This window comes from Scomber scombrus, chromosome 22 (assembly GCF_963691925.1).
Source record: "Scomber scombrus chromosome 22, fScoSco1.1, whole genome shotgun sequence".
Taxonomy (NCBI): Eukaryota; Metazoa; Chordata; class Actinopteri; order Scombriformes; family Scombridae; genus Scomber; species Scomber scombrus.
In genome coordinates, this window is record NC_084991.1 from 3,837,500 (window position 1) to 3,862,180 (window position 24,681).

At 39.8% G+C, this 24,681-nt stretch overlaps 1 protein-coding gene across 1 annotated transcript; it reads left to right on the top strand.

Annotated features, from left to right (window-relative positions):
• The first annotated feature begins 833 nt into the window (after positions 1-833).
• On the top strand, positions 834-23,658 carry aldh1l2 (aldehyde dehydrogenase 1 family, member L2). Its single transcript, XM_062444055.1, has 23 exons — positions 834-1,018; positions 3,389-3,533; positions 8,434-8,668; positions 11,305-11,470; positions 12,141-12,242; positions 13,345-13,434; positions 13,956-14,090; positions 14,298-14,423; positions 14,539-14,630; positions 16,613-16,760; positions 16,862-16,981; positions 17,076-17,203; positions 17,556-17,706; positions 17,808-17,878; positions 17,994-18,099; positions 18,281-18,368; positions 18,553-18,646; positions 18,734-18,833; positions 18,961-19,059; positions 19,404-19,569; positions 20,045-20,150; positions 20,240-20,439; positions 21,076-23,658. Exons 1-23 carry the CDS (start codon positions 971-973, stop codon positions 21,129-21,131), a joined length of 2,772 nt encoding a protein of 923 aa, XP_062300039.1. The 5' UTR covers positions 834-970; the 3' UTR covers positions 21,132-23,658.
• Positions 23,659-24,681: the final 1,023 nt, after the last annotated feature.

The window sequence follows — 24,681 nt, forward strand, 5'->3', positions numbered from 1 at the left end:
CCCATTTTTGCAGGTGTATATCATATATGATGATATACATAATATTCTATCATTCAGTTACTTTTAATGACATGTTTTGACCATCTCATGTCCAACAGCATGTCCAAATGATTAGACCCAAGGAGTTACAACATACACTGCCTCTGGTGATTGCAACAGCTGAAATGTAGTGAGGTGGGGAGTTCACCAACCTTTCCATGCTGAGGATCTTCAAATATATAGAACAGAAACCTTTTGGTGTGGAACCCCATTCAAACTAAAAGTGGTACAAAACATTGCCAGAGGTATAGAAGTAGATAAGTGAAGAAGGTCAAATGTATTTGGTGTGTGATCTGTGAGATGATGATAATAATTCACCTCAGTAAACAGCTGTTTTAGTTCGTACTTATGTGTCAACAAACCAGTCCTCTAGATGTCACTAAATTCTACACACTGCATCTTTAAATTGGGATTTCCTTGTCTTTTCAGTGTGTTCCTCACTTCTTTTAACATTGTAACTGTTAACTTAAACATCATTAACATATGACGAGGTGTTTGCCACAGAAACATCCTACAGTTTACCACAGATCTACTCTCTTACTGTCCTACACTCTTTGAGAAAGTAAAGAAAATCATAAACTTTGTTGTTTTTAAAAAAAAATTATCTGACATGTAAAATGCCATTCAGCAGCGTTTAGACAAGCAAATTGTTGCCACTAGATTTTCCAATTTGGCGCCAGCGTGTGTTGTCATCACAAAGTAGGCGTGGTCGTCATGACGACGAGGAAATGACGTATACGCGCTCTGATGTATAAGCCTGCTGAGACGAGTCCAGACACACTGCTAGTCACACACTGACACACACACTCACAGAGGCAGGTGTGTGTGTGGCCTCTGCAGCGGCTCCAATTAATTCTGCAACATTCGGATTTATTTTTGTATTCATATTTTTTTTTAAATTTTTTAACACACATAAAAAAACACCGCCATCATGTTGTGGACAGCGAGTCAAGTGTTGAGGAAATTCTCCACCTCTTCTGTAAGTAATGATGCCTTTACTGCTTCACTGCAACAATCAATCAATGCTTCTATTGATACTTGTGTTGCATTCAATGAAATAAATCACTGTGGTAAATAGTGGAATCGTGCCAGATCGCGGTGACATTAGAGGACTGAGCCGGGATCGATGTGTGATTGCGGATCAGTGAGTCATAGTTCAGATCCAGGTCTTGACAAGTCCCTCTGTGACTGTATTGGGGGGTTTAAAACGAACAATTAAGACAATTAAGCCGGTAGCCTATCAGTGCCAGATGCCACGTTACTGTGCCTCTCTCCCTCTGCTTCAATGCTCGGACTGTACTGGCCTCTACTGTACAAGACCTGCAAGAGTTGCATCAGCTCTGAGCTTCATACTGTACACTGACAACGGCTTAGTTCCGATCCTGAAGATCTCCAGGCATCAATCTACTCATCCACTTATGATCAGTGAGGGGTTTTACATCCAGGAACAATATAACCCCCCCTATATGTCTCTGTGTATGTGGAGCTACCGGCTAACGGTGCTGTCAGTGTAAATGAATGGCTTTGAACGCATCATTTCAGCATGGGGAAACATGAAGCCTTCCTTCACACATGTGCTGCAACTAGGGGGCCTCTGGCATGCACTTGGACTGCTCAATCTGTGTATGAGGGTTGTTCTCTCTGTCAGCCAATAGCTTTTCTCAGATCTGCTCTAACCAATGGTAAAGATTGAATGACCATTAGGGCAGGGGCGGACTTGAATGAACAGGGAAAGGCAAGCATGGGGTCCCCTGAAGCCCATGCTCTGTTTATACATTGACAATCAGTGTGGATAATTAAAGGGAAAGCTACAAGAATTAAAAGATTTTTTTCAACTATGAAGGGTTTAATGGGTCATTGGGGTCATCAGGTGGGAACCCATCCTTCCTTAGTGTTTTGTTAAGAAGCCCACACAGTCACAGAATTTTAAGAGGATCAGTCTGGGTTTCTTCTGTACAGCAAGATTTGCAGATTTTCTCTCTTTTAAATCTCTGTGAATGACATAAAAACATTATTATGGGGTTTTGGACTGTTGGTCAGATAAGAGAAGCTGGGCTCTGGGAAACTGTGAGGAGCGTTTTCCACTATTTCCTTCTTTATTGAACAAAAAAAATACCTGACCGGTCAGTCGATAATAGAAATACTTATCTGTAGCTGGGTCAATGACGTATAAGGATTTTCAACAACTCAATTTTAAATAATAAAAACAAGCATATCTAATGCAGTCGTTCAAACATTCAGAATGTTGTGTACCTGACAATTCATATTACAATTTGAAAGTGATTTTAGTGGGGGTTTTTCAAGATTAATTGGCACTGGCCTGAAAAAAAAAGTCATGTGGTGCGACCATGATTCATCTTGAAATATCTTATATAAATAAAAGATCATCATTTACAAAAAAATGTTTAAAAAATGCAAATACTTTGTTTCCAAACACTTTATATTACTGAAAACTTGTAAAAAAAAGATGTGAAACGTGTTAAGTATATTAATTTATTTCAAGATGAATCATGGTCGCACCACATGACTTTTTTAAAGGCCAGTGCCAATTATTCTTGAAAAAACCCATTAAAATCACTTAATTTCAAATGTATAATATGGATCTTCAGTTACACAACATTCTGAATGTTTGAACTACTGCATTAGATATGCTTGTTTTTTATTATTCTACAATTGAGTTGTTCCAAATCCTTATACGTCATTGACCCAGCTGCATTGTCACTTAAAGTTTCCAAGAAATAGAGTTTCTACTATTGCTAGAAACACTATCAGCATTGGTGATGCTGTTGGTTATTTTGCTGGGGAAAAAAAGGCTTAAAGATATTGATGAATTAGTGAAGGTTTGACAAAGTAACCCTGATGATGTCATAGTGATGTCAGCAGGGGTTAGCTCAGCTTGGGTTTGAAGGCTACATGCTTTTATTTGAATAGAAACTGAAATTTGAAAGATATTTGAAAGACATTATCAGGCATAGAGAGACAAACAACATTTCAAGTTGCATTATGGGTATTGTAGGATATAGCATCACCCATACTAGAGAGTTAAAGTCAGGAAATGTTGGCGTCTGTTGCAAGTCCTCCAGCTTTATGGAGGTACAATAAAAAAGTGGTGTTTTGTTGGCTCTGCTCTCTCCTGTCTCTGCCTAGTATTTAAACCGCCTCTGCATTGAGGCGTTCTACCAGTTGCATAACATCTATAGAAATAACATAAGGTCTACTGAACAAAAGCTCAATGTACACATGATGCTTATCAAAGCACTGCGTATGAATAAGATGTGATGCAGATGAGTATTTCCTGTACCTCCAGTAGTTCCAGTTAGAACTAATGTGTTTTTCTCTCTTGTTACAGCATTATTACCAGAATAAGCTGAAACTAGCGATCATTGGCCAGAGCCTGTTTGGCCAGGAGGTGTACAGCAACCTCAGGAAGCAGGGTCACAAGGTGGTGGGCGTGTTCACGGTCCCTGATAAGGATGGCAAGGCCGACCCACTAGGTAAGTTACCTCTACCTTTCCTCTGTGTTGGTTCTCTAGTTCTCTCTGATCTGTGCTGTACAGACTGCTATGAATTCATGTTGGCCTGGTCCTTCATGAGTTACTATACCAAAGTATTCAAAGGAATCACTTTAGAATGGTTTATCTGATACCTGGAGACTGAGTCCTACAGTTTGGTTCAAATGGTGTCATTTGATCTGTAGTTACAGCTAATAACCAACTTACTATACAATACTTTATCTTTCTCCAAGCACATGGTTAGGAGTGAAAACACAATCCAAAACAACAGGAAACACTAAAAAATACCAAGCTTTTATAAATGTAAGAAAATATATGTGACAGCCAGCAGTTGCTCAGATTAGTAGTAACATTATTTACTCTAAGTAGTTCTCAATTTAACTCAAAATTCATTTTGTATTTATAATAAAAAAGTTCTTGTTTGACTGCTTGACATTTGACAGCTTTTGCTTCTTTTAGTTAAAGCAGTATTAATCATTTTTTTGCCAGTAGAACAAGCTATAAACATAAAGTTAGCATATTATCAACATGTTAGCCAAGTTGTTACGGCTAACATGTTAGCTAGCGGTTGCTTATTAACAAATCCAGCAGACACGAGGCAACATTATTATTCATTGTGAGTAGTGTTTATGGCCACCTGGTGAATGTAGGTCTAATATTGACTTTTCCTTTTAGGTCAGCTTTTGGTCTCCACCAACTCCAATAAATAAATACTCCACTATGTTCACCAGCTAGATGCTAACGTTTTCTACTGCAATTATTAAGAGGAGGGAGATGGCTTGGGAAAAAGTTGCTGACACATTATTTACGACGAGCGGTTCTCGTCCTTATTTATGGTTTTATTTCCGTTAATAAATTAACATTCAGAGCACTGACTGTGGCTGAGCTCTTATAGTGATCACATCAGGTCAAATATCACTATCAGATATTACAACCAATTTCATATATCTTTATTTCTCATGCATTACCATCCAATGGACACTTGTGTAGCCCTATTATTAGGCTACATGAATATGAAGTAACAGACTGGGCACAGTGCGTGCACATTTTTGAAGCAGCAGGGCTTCTGACTTTTGCCAAAGACAGACTCCTTCTTTTCCTCTGTGGCAGAACAGGTGAAGAGACCCCTTTATTGTCATAAGTTGTATTTGTCATTGAGAGAAAATGACACTGTGAAAATGGAAAATATATCATTTCAACACTCTACATTTTAGAGCAAATAAAAGTACAGTACCTATATTATTGGGACAGTAATGTCATCGAAACTGATTGTGAGTCTATTTCTGGAATATGTCCATTTAAGCCTTTATTTACCAGTAGATAATGAACTATGCTTCAGTGTGTAAATACAGTCAGACTCTGTAGCTAAAAGTAATTAACTTACCAAGACATAAAGTACGTCATCTAAATATTAATACAAGAATAAGAGTTCCCTGGTTTCGCTGTAGGTGAGTATTAAATACTCTGTATAACAAACATAGACCTAGTTAACATAAGTCAACTAATACAGATTTTACAGTGTATATTTTTCCTTGTGTATAAATGGTTCTAACACCTGCATCACTTTCTAATTGGACAGTGTGAAAATATATAAAAAATGCATCAAAAGAAAATATTATAAATAGAACAATAAAGTTTAGGTGTGGTGTCAGATGTGCCTGTGATGATCCTGTGTGTTCTGGTTCCTCTGTGGGTCAGCAGGGGCCTGTGCTGTGGCTGAGGTAGATGCGTGTTGACTCTACAGTGCTCCTGGACAAAGACGGGCCTTTATCCTGCGTTAGTTGCGGGATAGTGGATCCATTGTGTGTCCGGGGTGGAGAGGCCCGTGTGTGGCTCATCATCGTCGTTGTTGTCATTGTCCAGCTGGGTGCTCTGAGCCTCCTCCTCATCTCTAAGATAGTATCCGTGTCACAGGTGGTGTGTATCAGGCAGCAGAGGAGACTCAAATGCAGACTATAGAGGCAGCAGGGACAGTTCAGTGAGTTTATTGTCGAAAGGGAAGATACAGAAAGCTCACAGTCACTGGTTGCAGGGGTGAGATACAGTAGGGTCCAGACAGGCAGAACAGCAACATGATGAGGATCTGGGCCAGTATATAAAGTAAATGGTTGATGAGAGAATGAAGTGCAGGGGAGTACAGTGAAGATGGGAGTAGCAGGATTTGGAAAAGCAAGGATTAAAGTCTAAGGGCATCTGGTGGACTGCTGGAGAATGGCAGCTAGATTTGAGGAAATTTGAATGCAGCTGGAGTAAGACATAAGTAAGACATAGAGCCAAACTGTGAAGATCCAACAATTTCCTCTCACTGCCTCTGGTCATGAACACATTCCTGCTGTAGCTGAACTGATTTGAGTTTTTATTCTTTGAAAGCATTTCAGCACCCAATTCCAACCATTGTTATTTACCACATTGAATTGAATCTGAATCATTGAATTTGTGGCCAATCACAGCCATTGATCAGACTAACCAGAGCAACCTGAACAATTGATAAACTACATTTTTTTTAATGCACACTACTGTATTATATCACTATTTCAGGTGTAATATCTCTTTCAGTTCAACTGTGCAATATCAGTATTAGACTCAGGTATGTTATCATTATGACAGCACCGATATTCCTCTTGTACATAATGTTACAATTTTTTTTTATTTCTTGTTTTACTTCTTATTTATTTTATTGATGCTCTCTCTATTTCTGCTATCTACATTGCTGCTGTAACGCTGTAACTGTCCCAATAATAGGACTAATAAATGATTATCTTATCTTATCTTACAAGCCTGACCGGAATACAGTCTCATATTACAGTCAGTGAATATGAACTGCAATCCAACAGTTTAGTTTGTTTAGTAGATTGACACAAAATTGATCCGTTTATTTATTTTAAAAGCATTATCAATCAGTCAATTAATTGATTAGTAGATAATATTAAGTAAATCCAATTCATCAACTTATGTATTAAATGCAAAATGTCTAAAGGTTTTAGTCAGACAGAAGAAGCAGATTGAAAACATCAGTTTATCATATTTTTTTACCAATTTTTTTGCATGATATCGATTGAATGATTAATCGAGAAATATAACAGAAGATCAATAATGTAAATAATCATTAGTTTGATGATTGTTTTTATTAATAGCATTGTTTAAGCTGTCTATAAAACACACTCACAAGCTCTCACAGTGAGACCTGACCTACACCTTGTTACTATTCTTTGTCCCCCTAACCCATTTAGTCAAATCAGACTATATTTCTATGTTAGCAGTATTATTGGTTTTGGAGCAGTTGGGGCCTGTGACTCTGTGTCTCTTGTGACCTCAGTACTCAGTAGTGTCATGTGGCACATGGAACCAGCTGTAGGACTGAACAGGAGAGAACTGGTTCATCTGCAGCACTGTGCCGTGTTTATTTCAGCTTTGTATGTGCAGGAGCAGCAGGCAGGACCGGTTCTGACAGGATTCAAGATGAGAATCCAACATGTGTTACTAAAGCATCACAGGCTCATCACACAGAACAATTTAACCCAGTTTTTTCTATCATTAGAGTTCATGATGTATTACCTCAGCAAGCAGGTACCATTCTATAAGCTTTTCTTGTTAGTGCACCACCCCTATTATTTAAATAACTCACGAAATGATGCAGAAATTATAACATTATCTGCTTCCAGCTTCTTAAACATGAAGATTCACAGTTGTACTTTGTTACATATAATTCTAAACTCTGGTTACTCTGGTAACTTCTGGTATTTTACAGTTGTTACAGCTGCCTGAATCATTTATTACGTTGTTAAAACTCTCAAAAAAACATCCTTTTTGTTGCATTTAAAGACAGTCTGATGTTAAAACACTGATTGGCAGTTGCTAAAAATCATTTTAGTGTTCACAGTACACAGAGGTGACTAATTAAATCAAGAAGATAGTAAGTAAGTTTTATAAAAAACAGCAATGTGACTGTCTTAATTTGTTCACCTCACTGTTCACGTCAAATAAATAATACGACACATTTTTCCTCTTAACCTGGCTGTCAAAACTCAGATTTTGGAGCATCCTTGAACACACCAGTAGGGAGAGTTTTTAGAAAGTTCCATGCTGGGATATGTAGCTCACACATGTTTCAAGTCACTGCACCTTTTATCACACATTAAAATAATCTGAAACGTGTGTCTGGAAGGTGTGAAATGAGTCTTAAAACCAGAGGTGGAAAGTAACAAATTACATTACATTACACTCGCGTTACTGTAATTGAGTAGTTTTTTTGTGTACTTGTACTTTTTAAAGTAGTTTTAAAAATCTGTAATTTGACTTTTACTTAAGTATGTTTTGTGTGAAGTATTGTACTTCGCTACATTTTAAATCACATCCGTTACTGAGTTAAAAAAAATGGTTTAAAGCAAAGGGGATCGTACAGCATCAATAACCAGCATGATACAATAACTTAACATTCATAAATGATTGCAGCCTGTGACAACCTGGCAGATAGCTCTCGTGTGCCGTCATCTGTCTCGCTCCTCAGCTGTCTCACTCTGCAGCTGTCTCACTCTGCAACTGTCTCACTCTGCAACTGTCTCACTGTGCAGCTGTCTCACTCTGCAACTGTCTCACTCTGCAACTGTCTCACTCTGCAACTGTCTCACTGTGCAGGTGTCTCACTCTGCAGCTGTCTCACTGTGCAGCTGTCTCACTCTGCAGGTACAGGCATTGAGCATGATGCGTTCACGTGAAAAGGACAGCGTCGGAAATGAGAGAATTGAGCGAATGGTGCACAGGGGCACAGCCTTTTAAACAGGGGTACTTAAGTCAATAGAGTCCCTTCCCCCATTAACAGGAGGTAAGAGCTTCCATTTCTGCTCTCTAACCTGCATCATTCCTCTCCTCTTGACTCTTTCAGCGGTGGCGGCAGAGAAGGACGGCACGCCCGTGTTCAAGTTCCCGCGGTGGCGCGTCAAGGGGAAGCCCATCCCAGAGGTGGTGGAGGCCTACAAGGCGGTGGGCGCCGAACTCAACGTCATGCCCTTCTGCTCCCAGTTCATCCCCATGAACATCATCGACCACCCCCAGCACGGCTCCATCATCTACCACCCCTCCATCCTGCCGCTGCACAGAGGAGCCTCGGCCATCAACTGGTGAGGAACAGAGGAGAGAGAGGGGGGAGACTATACTCATACAATTTAGCACTACAAATATAGTGCTAAAAGGATAAGCTACCCATGAATAAAGAAATTAAAAAGCTGAATTACACACATTTCACAATCTTTACAAGCACTGGACAGAAAAAATAAACATTGTATTGAAAGAGAGTGCAGTGGTTAACACCCCACATTTCTAACACCTGTAGTGCTGGTCATGTGACCTCAGATACCAAAAATCTATAACCTATGTATAATGTAACACAATGTGATGCGGTGCTTGAAACATCACTTTATAGGGTGTTAAATTATACAACCTGCAGAAACAAATAACAGAGTGATGTGCAGAAACTTTCAGAGTTGTGCATCCACATCATAAATCGAATCATTTCCCACAATGCAACAGAAGTCATTGCACAACTGTTTTTACAGGCTGATTGATTATCCTCATGACAAGTTAATTGAACTTAATTTATAAAGTCGGTGTTGCCACTTTAACCTACAGTTCCATCCCTGGTTACTGTGTGTTATTGCTTTTAATTGGACCTGCACTGAATGTAGCAAAGTAGTAAACGTCCTCACACAGGTTAAACTTTACTTTTGGCTCACTGCCCACATGAATTCAGAGTAGTAAAAAAAACATCTGTCGCCATAAATAAACAAGACAGATAACAGGTGCTTTTCTGCCTGAGCGTGAACAGCTGGCAGGTAGCCAACAGTAACCATACAGACTTTATGCTTTAACTGATACATACAGAGAGCAGCCCCGCCAAGACACCTACAACTGTAGCAGTCAATCAGGGAGATGCAGCACATGCTTTAATCATTTACATGGCAGCTGGTAATTGCAGCTCATTAACAGGATTAACAGTGTTTATGTAGTTTTATCCTCGCTAATATGGCCGACCTGTAACTACTGCATGATCACTTTCTACATTTACAGTATGCAACAGTGGTGGAAATTAAAGTACATTTACTTATGTTCTATACTTATGTGTCAATTTTCAAGGAACTGATGCTTTACTGATGCTGTATTTCAATTTCATGCCAGGCCTGTCACTGGCATGTGTTACTCCACTCTATTTATGCAGTAAGCTTAAAAAACACAATGAATTGATAAAGATTAAACTCAAAGCTTACTCACCAAAAGGCTTTTGCTCTGCACTACATAACTAAATGTATGTACATATATATATAGTTCACAGACCTTGACACCTGTATGTTTACCTGGTCAGAATAGAGGAAGTGGAGGGTTTACAGCCATCTGTCTGGCATACGAGAGGTTTAAACCAGTTCAGTTTGACCCCAACCTCAACTGAGCTGGTTTTCTTATCACCCCCACTCCTGCTAGTCTGGTCTGTCCTCCACCCTTTACTATCTCTCTGGGTTTGTTATCACTGTGTGTGAATGAATAGTTACCATCTGTTTTTAACTGAAAAAACACAACTTGAAATAATTTTTTTTTACAAAGATAGTGTCTGTTAGGTTTGGAGGTTTGAACCTTTGCTGCTTCTTTACTCCCTTGTTGAGTCAGTCATATCCAGTCCACTTTGCACCATTTCCTTGTGACTGCCCTCTTGATCACCACTAATAGAACATGTATAATATTGATATTTCCCTGTGTTTGAAATACAACCCAACACACTTTTTTGTGTAACAAAAAATCCTTGTTTTTCCATGTGAATTCCTTCCATAGCCTGGAGCTAATGGCTGTATGTTGTACTTTACACATGCTGTATTCTACCAGGAATGATTGATTATAACAACCTTGAGTTCAGATTCCCATTTATATCTTAATATACAAAGTTAAGTTCCCTCTGTCTGTCATAAAACCTTGATAAGACATTGAAGTCTCTCTACCAGTAATCCTCTTGTATTACTCAGGGTCATTATTATGATCAAAGATCCCTGTACGTGTGATCATGACTAGTCTAAACTCAAATTCAAGATATCTTGAATGTGGATTGAACTACTCTCATTTTTAAAGGAGGTACTCAAAATGTATATTTTAGGTAGTCAAAATGTAACTGTACAGCTTTAAATGAGTGCACCACCCATTTATAAATAGTCAGAAAAGGTTTTATACAGCTTTCTTTCACATATGTAGAAGTACTCCCAAAGATGTGTATGCTCCAATCATTCATTTGTCCATTCTCTATATATGCTGGGGGCCAGTCCGTATGTGCATAGGGAAAGAAAGCAAGAATATACCTGTACAGGTTTCCAGTCTTAACACAGGGCTAACACTAATTGGGGTTTATTACATATGAATAGAAAGAATTACCAGTCATACGAATTAAAGAGAATGTAATTAGATATATTCTAAATTAACATTTTGACATGGGGATATTAGTAATATGAATCCATTCAAGCTAATATATGCTAACTAGTCTTGCCACTGGCCCATATTTATATATTTATTGCCCAGTACGACCTTCCATTAGCTCATACTCTTATCAACAGTCTGATAGCCATTGTCTAATTCTCTCCAGTTGCAGTCAACTTTTATCTCTTCTTTATCAGTGTCTGGTCCATTTAAGTCAGGTTTATGGCCTATTTTATATCTAAAGATACATGTGTTATGGCATAACTCCAAGTGTTTATTTTCTCTGTGCGTATGTGTGTGTGAGCAGGACCCTGATCCACGGTGATAAGAAAGCCGGCTTCACAGTGTTCTGGGCTGACGATGGTCTGGACACCGGACCAATCCTGCTGCAGAGGGAGTGTGCTGTCGAACCCAACGACACCGTGGACACGCTCTATAACCGCTTCCTCTTCCCAGAGGGCATCAAGTCCATGGTATGCACTTGGAATTGAACCTTTTTAGATGAACCAGTTCTTTTGATGTGTGGTTCCCAACTGGTGCAGCCTCATAGTCCAAATGTCCCATCACACATCAGATCAAGATTCACACCCGATTTAATATATTGCCATCCACCTGGTATGACTGCCAGTGGATTGAAACCCAGCTTCACAGCTCTTACTGTGAGCCTCACATGTCTAATATTCACAAAATGAAGGCTGAAATATCAAAAGTAAGGACTTAAAACCAAAAGTGTTGCAATAGCCCTTACAAGATAATGATAAAGAGTTTTTCCAGCAAGATCTCAACCCAGGCTAGTACTTAACTGCATAAAACCTTTTCTGTCTTCCTCTTTTGTGTGTTTAGTCTAAGTAAAACCAAGTCACATGACCTGCATTGTTCTTTGAATTCACAACCTTTATGTTTTTTTCGTTATGTTGACCCAAAAGTTCGAGACCCCTAACCACACACAGTAGACTCTCCAGCTGGGAACCACTTCCTTGACCATGTAACACAGAAAGGATTGTACATTTCTCACATTCAGTAATAAAGAGACTAGTCAAGGCTTTGTAATTCATACTCAACTCATACTACAAACCATGGAGCATACGATAAGATTCATGTTGTCATTAGTTGTAAGCCAGCTGTTGCTGTTTTGTGGTGCAGGTTAAGTCGGTGCAGCTCATCGCTGATGGAAAAGCCCCTCGAGTTCCCCAGTCAGAGGAGGGAGCGACCTATGAAGGCATTCAGAAGAAATCCAATTCCAAGGTGAGTTTTGTCTTTATATCATTTAAAGTCAGAGGATGAATCCTACTGGCCTGATCCCGTCACTTTACCTCTAGTGTCACCATGAAGTCGACGTTATTAGCTTTCAGTGAAATATCTGTTGGATGGACTGTCATGAAATGTATTCAGACAGTCATGTTCCCCTCAGTATGACCTGTAATGACTTTAGTGATCCTTTAACTTTCCTGTAGTTCCAGAGGTTTGCGAGCTCAGGGACGGTCTGTGTCGAGCTAGCTCAGATTTAGTTCCAGAACATCACATGAGCAGAGCCACAGAGGCCAAAATAACATGCAGGTTATAATAAATAGTTCAAATCTTGACGTAAGTGTCCTGACTGAAATAAAAACTCATACCTGAATTTTCTCCAAAGCAAACTAAGCATGTTACCATTGTCATTGAGCAATGCTAGCATTGCTAACATTGAGCATGTTAGCCTGTTGACGTAAGCACCTTGCTGTGCCTAAATACAGCCTCACAGAGCAGGGCTGTAGCCTCTTGTTACATAATCTGGAGGCCCTGACTCATAGAGGTGGTGGGGCTCTAGACATCTTCTGTAAGCTGTTAAACAGAAACAACAATTCTTAAAAGGCTGCTACTGATCAGTGTCAGTGCTTTATTAGCAGTGAGGCCCATATGTCATTTGTGAGCCAGGGTTCCTGACAGGTTCATCCAGCCCTGCATACTGTATAGCCCACTAACCTCTCTTACATAAAGACACTGCTGGTATTGTGCTGCTTTAAGCTGCTCAGTACTTCATTCACTGACAAGCATGGAACTTTCCTATCAGCTCAACACGTTGCTCAGGGTCAGAAATGTATGGCTGAGCGTCTGGCTGCTGTTTATCTTACAAGGAGAAAGTTAGAGGTGGGGCTGACCTCAGCTGCTCTCTGATTTGTCACTTGCTGCTACGTTCCTGGCAGTGTGTAAAATATGTGCTATTCTTAGTACGCCGGGTTATTTTCCACGTGAAGTTGAGCTAGCGGCAGCCAGCTGTTGGATTCCCCTGTCGTTCTAAGAAATTTCATGCAACTGTGTGTGAAAATGAATTTGAGCCCACTGACTCCAGCGCCTCTCTGTCCCTTAGGTCAACCTGGCTCAGCCAGCTGAGGCCATCCACAACTGGATCCGTGGCCATGACAAAGTCCCCGGTGCCTGGGCTGTCATTGGTGGTCAGGTGAGTTTCCTGGAACACACAAGCAAAGAGAATACACACACTAAGTGTCGACTGTAAGGTCAGGTGGATAGAGATCCTGATATTTTTGGTCTCAGGCTGACATTCAGTACCTTGAACATACGGTCACCATGACCTGGAAAAATTCTTAAAATGACTGAAAATGTTCTGAATTTTGGCCTTAAATGATTTTTAATTCAGTTTTGATAATAAAATGTGACTACTGCTATGGCCTGGTGGTCGAGTGGTTAGGATACATGCCACATAATTGCAGTGTCCCTGGTTCGAATCCGGCCAGGGAGCTATGCTGCAGGTCATTCCCCTCTCTCTCTGCCAGTTACCATCTGAATAAAGGCAAAAAAAGCCCAAAATAAATCTTTAAAAAAAAAAAAAAAAAATGTGACTACTGCTAAATAAAGAAACTTTTGGTATACACACACACACACACACACACACACACACACACACACACACACACACAAAATATGAATTTTTAATGCTTCTCCTTCTGTTTTCTCCCTCAGCCTGTGACTCTGTATGGCTCATCCGTGTTGGGGGGGTCTGTCCCAGCCGGTCAGCCCCTGGAGATCGAGGGGGCGTCACAGCCCGGCCTGGTCACCAAGAACGGGCTCGTCCTGCATGGAACTGATGGGAAAGCAGTGAGTGTCTCTCGTCATACTACAAAACAAATATTCAAAGCAAACAAATGTAGAGCGGGGCGAGTGTGGCAATGCCTGTGTTGACTGTCAGCTGTGCAGCCGGTTTATTATTTTACTACAGCTGAAGATCATGCAAATAAACCATGTGTCGGTATGTCTCCTCTTGCCTTCCTCCTGTATTTAATCCAGTCTGTGTTTGCTCCACAGGTCATGGTGAAGAACCTACAGTTTGAAGATGGGAAGATGATCTCTGCCTCCAAGTACTTCTCCTCGGGAGAAAGCTCCAGCGTGGAGCTGACCGACGACGAGAAGAAGATGGCAGAGGAGATCAGGGTAAATTGTTTATTTAATTGTAAACCATCCTTCTCTTGGATGATATGTTCTCTCCATGATTCAGATGTTCCTTCCTTTTTTTTTACCTGGTGTTCCTCACTTTTATTTACCACAGAACATCTGGAAGGGCATCCTTAGCAACGTCTCAGCCATAGAGGACACCACAGACTTCTTCAAAGCCGGGGCTGCCTCCATGGACGTGGTCAGGTGAGGGAGGAATCCAGTGCAGCAAGTCTCACATTAGTAGTATCAAGTTATAGACAAGTTACAAATTAATCAGGTCTACGTCATTTAGTTAAAATCATAGTTGAAGTTTCTAGTGCTGACTATTTTAACATTTAAAAAACCTGTTAAACCATCTAAGATTTATCTATATTCTGAAGCACTCAACTACATGACACTAAAAGTCAAATATTACTAAAAATCCATATAACCAAAGATCTCTCATGGTCCCTTAACACCTCCCACCTGGTGAAGAAAGCTCAGCAGCGGCTTTTCTTCCTAAGAAAACCCAAAATTCCATCTCAGGTCCTAATAAACTTTTACAGAACCTTCATAGAGAGTATCCTCTGCTACTGTGGCATGTTATTTACCAGCTGGTCCACCAAGAAACCGAAGGACTTAGTCAAGGTGGTAAAAACAGGCCTAGCAACATCAGTAAGGACCCAACCCAGCCAGGCCACAAACTGAAGAACAGCTTTTTCACCAGAGCTGTAACCTCCATCACCTCCTACCATCCCAAAGCTGCTGAGGATGGAGGACTGTAAATATCACCACCCACCTCCTACTTCCCAATTGCTGCTAATGCACTCCAACACTATTACATACATCTGGCTTGATGTGCGATACCTTTTTTTTTTTTTAATTATTTATTATTTTTTATTATCTTGCTCTCTAGTGCTGCTGGACACTGAGAGTTACCAAATGTAATTTCTTAAGTATGTATTAAAAACAAATTTAGAAGGTCAGTAGCAGACCCAAAACTATTAGAAAATATGAATCCAGTTGACGTGTCACATGCGGTCATGTGACACTCACAGAGATACTAGAGAAGAGAATACAGTTGTTGTTGATGTTACACTGTCAGCTGCAACACAACATGATACTGGATAGAGAGCTGCAGACATACAGAGGCAGCTGTCACAGTGAGAGAAGCTTCCTAGAAATGATTGAAATGTAGAAGCTGCTTCACTACAATATATATATCCTAAAAATCTAAAGGTAAATTTAGTAAAGTGGCAGCCATGATGATTATATTTAAATTCCCAATTAATTCAGATTAGGGCATTATATTTGTAAGTCAAACAAGTGTTGCTCTCAGAAGATGATATATTCATGACATGTAGACAAGGTCCGGAATGCAACAAATGTTCTTAAATCAATCGTACAGGCATCTCAAGAGCAAATGTGTTAGTACTGTACCAGTGCGTCCTGCATGAGGCTCAATGAGTCTATCCTACAACATGGTATTAGAGTCAAGTTCAAGGTCTGGTGAAGAGAGCAGGGAAGATATTGTTCAAATATTTGGCTGGCCATTAGGATTTCATCTGATTATTCTCATGTATTGAACTGAGTGTGAACTAATTCCATTCTGGTAAGAGGTACAAGCTCCTATTGTACAAACACAGTCATTACCAACGTCAAACCACCAGTTAGAAGGATATTATGTAAGGTTGTGTACTAGTGATAGACACAGTTGTACTAGCCGTCACCTATGGCAACCACGCATTAGTATTGACTTCTGCAGTACTATATTTGGTGCTGTATTTACATCCAAGTCTGTCAAGCACAACAAAATACTTCCAATACACAAACAAGGACGACAAAAAAACGTGATAGTAAATATTGGTCACAGAAAATGTGATTTGTGTATCTTTACATAAAAACTTAGTTCAGTTCAAACCTGTTCTGTCAGGTCTCTTCATTCTCATTAGTTGCTCAAATTGTAACTTAAATTTCTTGCATGACTCGCATGTTTTTACCAAAAAGGAATAGTAGCTAAGAAGAAGACAAGTAGCCTGTGAATAGAGATCCACCAGTTCAAATGTCCTGACATCTTGGGATGATCTGGCTGATAAAACTAGTAAAAATCAGTCATTCTTTACCCTCTTCGAGCGACTCATGTGGAAGTTCGTGAAAGAACTTGAAGCAGTGGTGAAGTGTTGGTGTGTGTGTGTGTGTGTGTCCAGGCTGGTGGAGGAGGTGAAGCAGAAGTGCGAGGGCGTCCAGCTGCAGACCGAGGACGTGTACATGGCCACCACCTACAAGGACTTCATCCAGATGTTCGTCCGCAAGCTGAGAGGAGAGGACCAGGAGGAGGAGCAGGTTATCGACTATGTGAGTCCGAGCACCGACGATTATTGTCTCCCGGCAAACCCGTGTTTCTTCTTCACCTTTGAGTCTCTGTGGGTGATTTTTGATTGTTGTTTTGTAACCAGGCAACCAAAGACGTGAACAACATGACAGTAAAAATGCCGCACCAGTGTTTCCTTAACGGCAGTTTCGAGGATGCAGAAGACGGCAAGACCTACGCTACCGTCAATCCTACTGACGGATCGGTGAGTACACAGAAAAGCTTCTAAAGAATCTTTTGTTATATAATATTAACTCATACTCAATATTGATCTGTGTGTGGCCGTCACATCTCACCAGGTGATCTGTAACGTGTCCTACGCCTCAGTGGGGGATGTGGACCGGGCGGTGGCAGCTGCCAAAGAAGCTTTTGAGAATGGACCATGGGGCCGGATGAACCCTAGAGACAAAGGAAGTCTGCTTTACAAGTGAGTGGCTCCACCTAGAGGACTGTGGTGGAATTACAAAAAAAACCCAAACATTCAGATTCAGATTGACCAATATTATAAAAACAGAATAGATTGTTGAGGCATTTGTTTAGGACAGGCTTATATAACAGATAGGCTTTTTTTTCTTATTCCCCCTGTTTCCCTGTTTTAATACAAACTTATGCTCTTTATAAATTCAGTATTATGTCAATATTCACAGCACACATTTATTACCTCAGAGGTCATGTCAGGTGTTTTACTTTGCCTTTTTCCCCCTTTATAATGACTGCAAAAGAAACTCAACACAAGTAGATAATAGATCAAATAAATGACCAGACCCTCTACCTTGTAGGCTTGCAGACCTGATGGAGGAACACCAGGAGGAGCTGGCAACCATCGAGTCCATCGACTCAGGAGCCGTGTACACGCTGGCCCTCAAGACCCACGTAGGCATGTCCATCCAGACCTTCCGCTACTTCGCAGGCTGGTGTGACAAGATCCAGGTATGTAAACATTCAACATGTTCCCCCTGTCACTGGAAGCTTTATTAACATTCATCACTGATTATAACTCTTGAGGCTCATGTAACTGTTATTTGCTGCAGGGTAAGACCATTCCCATCAACCAGGCCAGACCCAACCGCAATCTGACCTTCACTAAGAAAGAACCACTGGGGTAAGATTTATTGAGCATTAGATCAATTTAAAAAAGGGCCTTTTGGGATTTATTGTATTCAATAAGTATGTTGTTTATGTAGTATGGCCGTTCATTAAGTGTGTTTCTCTCATAGTGTGTGTGCCATTGTCATCCCATGGAACTACCCTCTCATGATGTTGGCATGGAAGAGCGCTGCCTGCCTCGCAGCTGGAAACACACTGGTTCTTAAACCCGCACAGGTGACCAAACACACACACACACTCTTTCTCTCTCACACACAAACACACACACACACACAGTTTAAATAAAATCATTCAAACTGAATACTCACCTCTTTAAAGGTAATACAATGACCGCAAACCAATCCAGCTGTTTTGTTAGAAGAATATAGTTTTCACATCTTATTTGTAATATTTACAGGTCACTCCGTTGACAGCACTGAAGTTTGCAGAGCTGTCAGTGAAAGCTGGATTTCCAAAAGGAGTCATCAACATTTTACCAGGCTCAGGTAATAAACACAGATACAGCATCCATGAAAACATCTCAAGGCCCATTCAGCATCAAATGATCATCAACAAATGGAGCATTTCTAATTGCCATGGAGCTGTAGTTGTACATAAGCTAATACTGAATTGAAGTATTTACAGTGTGTCTTCATCACTCCTGACCCCCTCTGTCTCTCTCTCCTGCAGGTGGGATGGTGGGACAGCGTTTGTCCGATCACCCGGACATCCGCAAGCTGGGTTTCACCGGCTCTACGCCTATCGGCAAACAGATCATGAAAAGGTATGAGCCAGTAAAATCCCTTCCTATCATTTGAGGTGATTTGTCACATGACACTTAATGCTCTCTCTGTGTAACTTCCTCTCACAGCTGTGCACTCAGTAACTTGAAGAAGGTTTCTCTGGAGCTGGGAGGGAAGTCTCCTCTCATCATCTTCAGCGACTGCGACATGGACAAGGCTGTTCGCATGGTGAGAGAGGGAGGGGGGCTGTTAATGTTGTCTCAGGGTGGGAGCACACTAGAGGATTATCAGGCTGCTTTTACATCGTGTTAGAGCTGAAACAATTCTGTGTATGTGTGTGTCTGCTGCCTCACAGGGAATGAGCTCTGTGTACTTCAACAAAGGTGAGAACTGCATCGCTGCCGGCCGTCTGTTTGTGGAGGAGTCCATTCACGATGAGTTCATCAGCCGAGTGGTGAGTGAGCCAAAACTCTGACACACTGTATATTAAAGGAGTAATCCAGCAATTCAGTGTTGCACCTACATACGTATATATGTGGGGGATTGATGAGGATGCAACAAAAGGCAGGGATATCTAGACTTTTAATCCCTAATAAGAGTGAAGCTCTAATGAGGTTAAATCCTACACTTCCCATGATGCAATTTAATAGCATCTCTTCATTAGATTCTCCTTAAGTTTATTTGCTGAGGTTTGATGAAGCTACCCTGATGTGTAAAATCTATAAGTTCCTCTTTAATTATAAGAGATCGCAGCCTAACACAGCAGGTTTCTATTTCGTCACTCTCACCCTTTTTAAGGTGGCGGAGATCAAGAAAATGAAGATCGGAGACCCACTGGATCGCTCCACAGACCACGGCCCTCAGAATCACAAAGCCCACATGGACAAGCTGCTGGAATACTGCGAAGTCGGAGTGAAAGAAGGAGCCACGCTGGTGTACGGAGGCAAACAAGTGGACAGGCCAGGTAACACACACACATTTTGTCTACAGTCTTACATTTTGGCTCTTATTTTGAAAAGTTGCAACTTGCTAGTACATTTAGGCCTGCAACAAATGATTAATTTTACTATCTAACATTATATATATATATTTATAATTACATACTAAAATTCTAAATATGGTTGTGAGGAAGATTTCTTACTTAGTTTTAGCTTTTAGCATTCAATAAAAAAACCTAGGTTAAAGAGAGATAGCGCTTCACTTTATGCTAAAATTAGCAACGTAGCAGATATTTTCATTCAGGAAATGACTAAATTAAAAATATGTTTTAAAAGTGAGATTTATTCACTTCAAAATGTGAATTGATAAGCTGTCTGTGAATAGTTATTTCAGTATTTGCCACAGAGGAGCTGCTTTGTTCCCTTTTCGCTCTTCTCTGTTGAAGCTTTAGCATCATTGTTAGCATGCAGCTAATCTTCATTACTCTCATTTCCCCTCAGGTTTCTTCATGGAGCCCACCGTGTTCACTGACGTCGAGGATCACATGTTCATCGCCATAGAGGAGTCCTTTGGGCCTGTCATGGTGGTGTCCAAGTTCAAAGACGGGTGAGTCATCACAAGAGCACCTTGCAGCAGCGCTATGGCGCAATTTCAATCGCTAACGTTATCCTCTGTCCTCTGTCTCCGAATCCCAGCGATGTGGAAGACGTGCTGCGGAGAGCCAACAACACAGAGTACGGCCTGGCTTCAGGCGTGTTCACCCGCGACATCAACAAGGCCATGTACGTTAGCGAGCGGCTGGAGGCTGGAACAGTATTCGTCAACACCTACAACAAGACCGACGTGGCTTCACCTTTTGGAGGCTTCAAGCAGTCCGGCTTCGGCAAAGACCTCGGTGAGTAGAGGCATGGAAATTATGTCATGGGGACCACATCTTGGACATTTTCTGGTTTCATAGTTAGGACATGGAATTCCAAGGAATTCCCAACAATTAGAGAACTATAACTTGCTATTTATTGTAGTATTAAGTTTGAGGTCTTCATGGATTAGTAGAAAGGAGGATTAGAAAATGTCTATTTACTAAGAGTCCCATGTGCCAATAATTTAATTTACATATCACAAGAAAAAGAATGGATTAGGTCACAGCTCAGACTAGTGGTTCCCAATCTGGGGGTCAGGACCCACCAAGGGGACATCATCACAACACAAGAGGACTAAGAAATGAATATTAATATTTCTGTCAAACAAAATGATTTTTCATGGCTTTTTGAAATATCATTAATATTCATGTAGCTTCCTGACAGTTAAAAATCCCTATTTGTAGTTTATACACATAACTGTATATTTAGAATTCTATCCAGTAATTACCAGATAAAAGTTAACCTCCACTTCTCCGGGTATTCTGTGTGTGGGTATTGATTATGTATCATGTCTTTATCCCTTGTTAGACTTTCTTTCCTCACTAACCCAACACACTTAGTATTAGTAAGTAGTATTGAGCTGACACATGTTTGTTGTGTCTGACCCACAGGAGAGGACGCTCTCTCGGAATACCTCAAGACCAAAGCAGTGACTGTGGAGTACTGAGGCACAGACTCTCCTAACGAACTCTGACCCACATCTGGATAGGAAGGGACTCATCTGTCTGTCTGCTCTGATCAGACATCCAGCTACATACAGCATTTCTTCTGGGACAGCGTGTGTGTGTGTGTGTGCGCATGAGTGTGTGTGTGTGTGTGTGTGTGTGTGTACAGTACGAGTGAGAGGAGAGCTTTGTTGTTTATGTCGGCTCAGTTTGAACAATGTGCCTGTCTGTTTTTGGCTGTCTGCGTGAAAATTGACATCACGGACAAGTAACGTGAGGTTTTTCTTTGTTTTTTTTACCCGCCTCTGTATCAACACATACAACACACAGTTGGACGCCGCTTTGCCAGACGGGAGCCGAGCTTTCTGACTGTTTTCTTTTATTCTTTTTAAAGATTTCAGTTCTTCCACAATCAATGTGAAAAAACACAAGAAAGCTGTTTTTTACATCAAAACACTACTCACAAAGTTTCCCCTGAAACCTGTTTTCCGTTCATCAATCATGTCAGTTAAAAATGTAGACATAATCAGCCTTTTTTTATTAACTGTGAAGCTGCCCTCACCATTCCTTTAACATCATTTTTTCTACCTAGTTTGGTAGCTTGTAGGCTGTTGTGTATCGTAGCAGAAAAAAGACAAAGGCATTACATATGAGATAAGTTAATTTGTATATGAGTGTGAATGTTAAGTGTGTGCAGATACCTTTTTGGGTTCAGTTTTGGAGAATATGGTGCCCTTACAGGACTACACAGGAGAACTGCATCCTAGAAGCAAAAAATAGTCCCAATAATGAAGCTATTGATCAGAATTGAATGTCAGGTTGATGGGGAAACAGGGTTCAGGTTAAAAAAAAAAAAAGTCAGTTATTTTGAGTCCTTAATCCACATGAAACTAGGTCTGACAAAGTAATCTCAACTCAAGGTCTACTTACTAAGTTTTAACCCCACTCAAAAGCTTACAACAAACCTAGTACATTGATCTTGAGTTATAGAGTATCTTCACAAAAGGCTGAAAAGCAACATTTCACTGTTTTCTCTGGTTGGACCTGTGCGCCTCTACCTGTAACCATACCCAAAGTGAATGATCATGGTGCAGTTACACACCCTGGAGTACGGTATAACATCTCTTTTTCACTACAAGAGGTGTTAGGTTTCTCTTTTAATTATTATTTTGTCAGACTATTATTTCCAAGCTCAAGAATCAACTTTGACACTTATAAAACAAACTGGTAGCATTGAAAGAAGGGACTGTTTTAGGAGTGTTTTATTTAATTAACTGATTTAAGTCTTAAAGAATGAGTATTTATGACGAACAAATGCTGGTGAAGAATTATACTTTTAGATTGATTTCCCTCCTCCCAGGCACGCATTAATTTCAATTAGTTTCACACACTGGAAGTCTTGCAGATTTGGTTACAACAAGGTAATCCATCACAGTAAACATTGAGACATGTATATGTAACTGAAAGCTGGGACTCCTTCATTTAAGTGTGTTTGTGAAACTGTGACATCCATGGTAGTAAAGATGACTATCCTGAAAAGAGCAAGTCGTTTCTCGCATTAAAAATCTTGCTTCCTTACATTTGACTCTAGAATCTCAGATTTCGCAGCATCCTTCAATGCAACATCAAGGAATTCTCGAGATTCACTGTAACGTTTACAAAAAGTAATCATTTCCTGTGATGGATTACCTGCCTCAAACATATTTTAAATTATTGCTGTTAATAGTCTTCCTTTATTTGTTTGTGAACATTGAAAACACAAAAGCACCAGAGTTTGTACACTCTTAAAGCACTTAAGGTATTTAAAAGTGCCAAAAAGTGAATTTTGTGACATCTAGCGGAATTGACTTGGCAGAAAATGTAATATAATATTTATAATTACACTAATTAAAGTTTTAATTAGTGTATAATCACAAGAAAATAAAAATTTGAGTTTGTTTTTATATTCCTACATACTTGTAAGGAATGGGCGAGGGGTATTCAGTTAGTTGCAATCTGCAACCTCACCACTAGATGGCACTACATCCTACACACTGGTCCTTTAACTGTTGATTTGGTAGTGAGCCATTTTTATTTGACTCTGGTTGTTCACATCATGTTCTTGCAGCTGTCTGTTCCCACATTGTAACTTAAGACATTTACTCTCTCTTCCCTTTTTTCAAATTTGACTTTCTTTGTAAATATTTTTTAACAAAAGAGGGGGGAAAAGGACTTATTTGATATATTTTTGACAATGTATTTGTCAGACAGAGGAAGAGTGTATGTCGTAACACTATATTATATTTGTCAAAAACACACCAGCTAGATGTTTTTATGCATCACTAAGTTGTGAAATTAGGTTTTTTAATTTTAAATTTGTCCCATGTTCTCAGTAGAGGCAGTAAGGGCTAAGAAGCAAATGTTTTCTTTCTCAGTCTTTGTGAAAATGGAGAGCACTGTCCCCTCAATCACCACCCCTCAAACAGTATGTCTTAAACCAGTAATGTCATACAATGGTGAATAAAGGTTGATTTGAATTTTACTGTACAATGCTGCTGTTACTCAGACAATGTGCTAACAGACTTTGTACATGATGGGAGGAAAAAGTCATGCTGCTCTTTCCAGAGCTGCTGGTGCTATTGTGTAGTATTTACTGTTATATTTAATATCACTCATTTAAAGTGTCTTCCTAGAAATATATTTACAGTAAATGTAATCTTGGACAAGCATACTTGTATCTGATGCATATAAAATACAATATATAAATTCTGCACAATTCAACAGTGATATAAATGAGTTGGTACATTATTGAGCTTCATAATTAGCTTTAAAGCCAGACTGTGTAGCTGTTGCTGAACAATGGCCATATTTATGTGTTGGCCATTGTTATGACCTTCAATAATGGTAAATAGGAATTTTTCACAACCTGCCAAAACAAAAGTATGCTATTAATTGCTTATAAAGGGATTTATGAAGGGGTCAGTAAATATGTATAAGCTTCTAATTAAGCCATTATTGAATCCTTATAAATCCTTTATGAAGGATGCCTAATAATGAAATGGTACCGCTATCTATAGAAAGTATCCTATACCTCTGAGTGTTGAATAGAGCAAATGTATTTTATTGCTTATGAATTTAACATATCATTTTTAAAATGAGCCTGGGTTCATCAGCCTGGGTTCAACAGAGGTTAATGGTTATTCTAGTTTGTAGCAGTTAAGATTTGCCACAAACTATCAAACTGCAACACATCTTTCCTTGTTAGTCTGGATGCTCTGAATACACCTGAACATTTGGATTCACACAAAGGCAGACATACAGTTTTACTTCTTGATTGTATTCCTTCTGAAATTAATACTTAAAATAACTTTGATAATAAATATTTTCAGTGAAACTACTGGACTTGTAAATATCACCAGTCAAAATATTAATAACCAGATCCATTTATTTTACTAGTTAACTCATTTTTCTAAGAGAGTGGGATCTGACAAACTTATAGCCAACTTTGAGCAGCTTGTGTTTTGTTTGGTGGTTGGTGATGGTTTTCCCATGTTTCCTGCAAATCATGTGTCA

Bases quoted from the DNA above. Each gene is read 5' to 3' on its own strand.
- aldh1l2 (XM_062444055.1), top strand. From the start codon at position 971: ATGTTGTGGACAGCGAGTCAAGTGTTGAGGAAATTCTCCACCTCTTCT. The intron at 3,534-8,433 runs GTAAGTTACCTC...TGACTCTTTCAG, and splicing joins TGGCAAGGCCGACCCACTAG to CGGTGGCGGCAGAGAAGGAC. The intron at 16,982-17,075 runs GTGAGTACACAG...ACATCTCACCAG, and splicing joins TCAATCCTACTGACGGATCG to GTGATCTGTAACGTGTCCTA.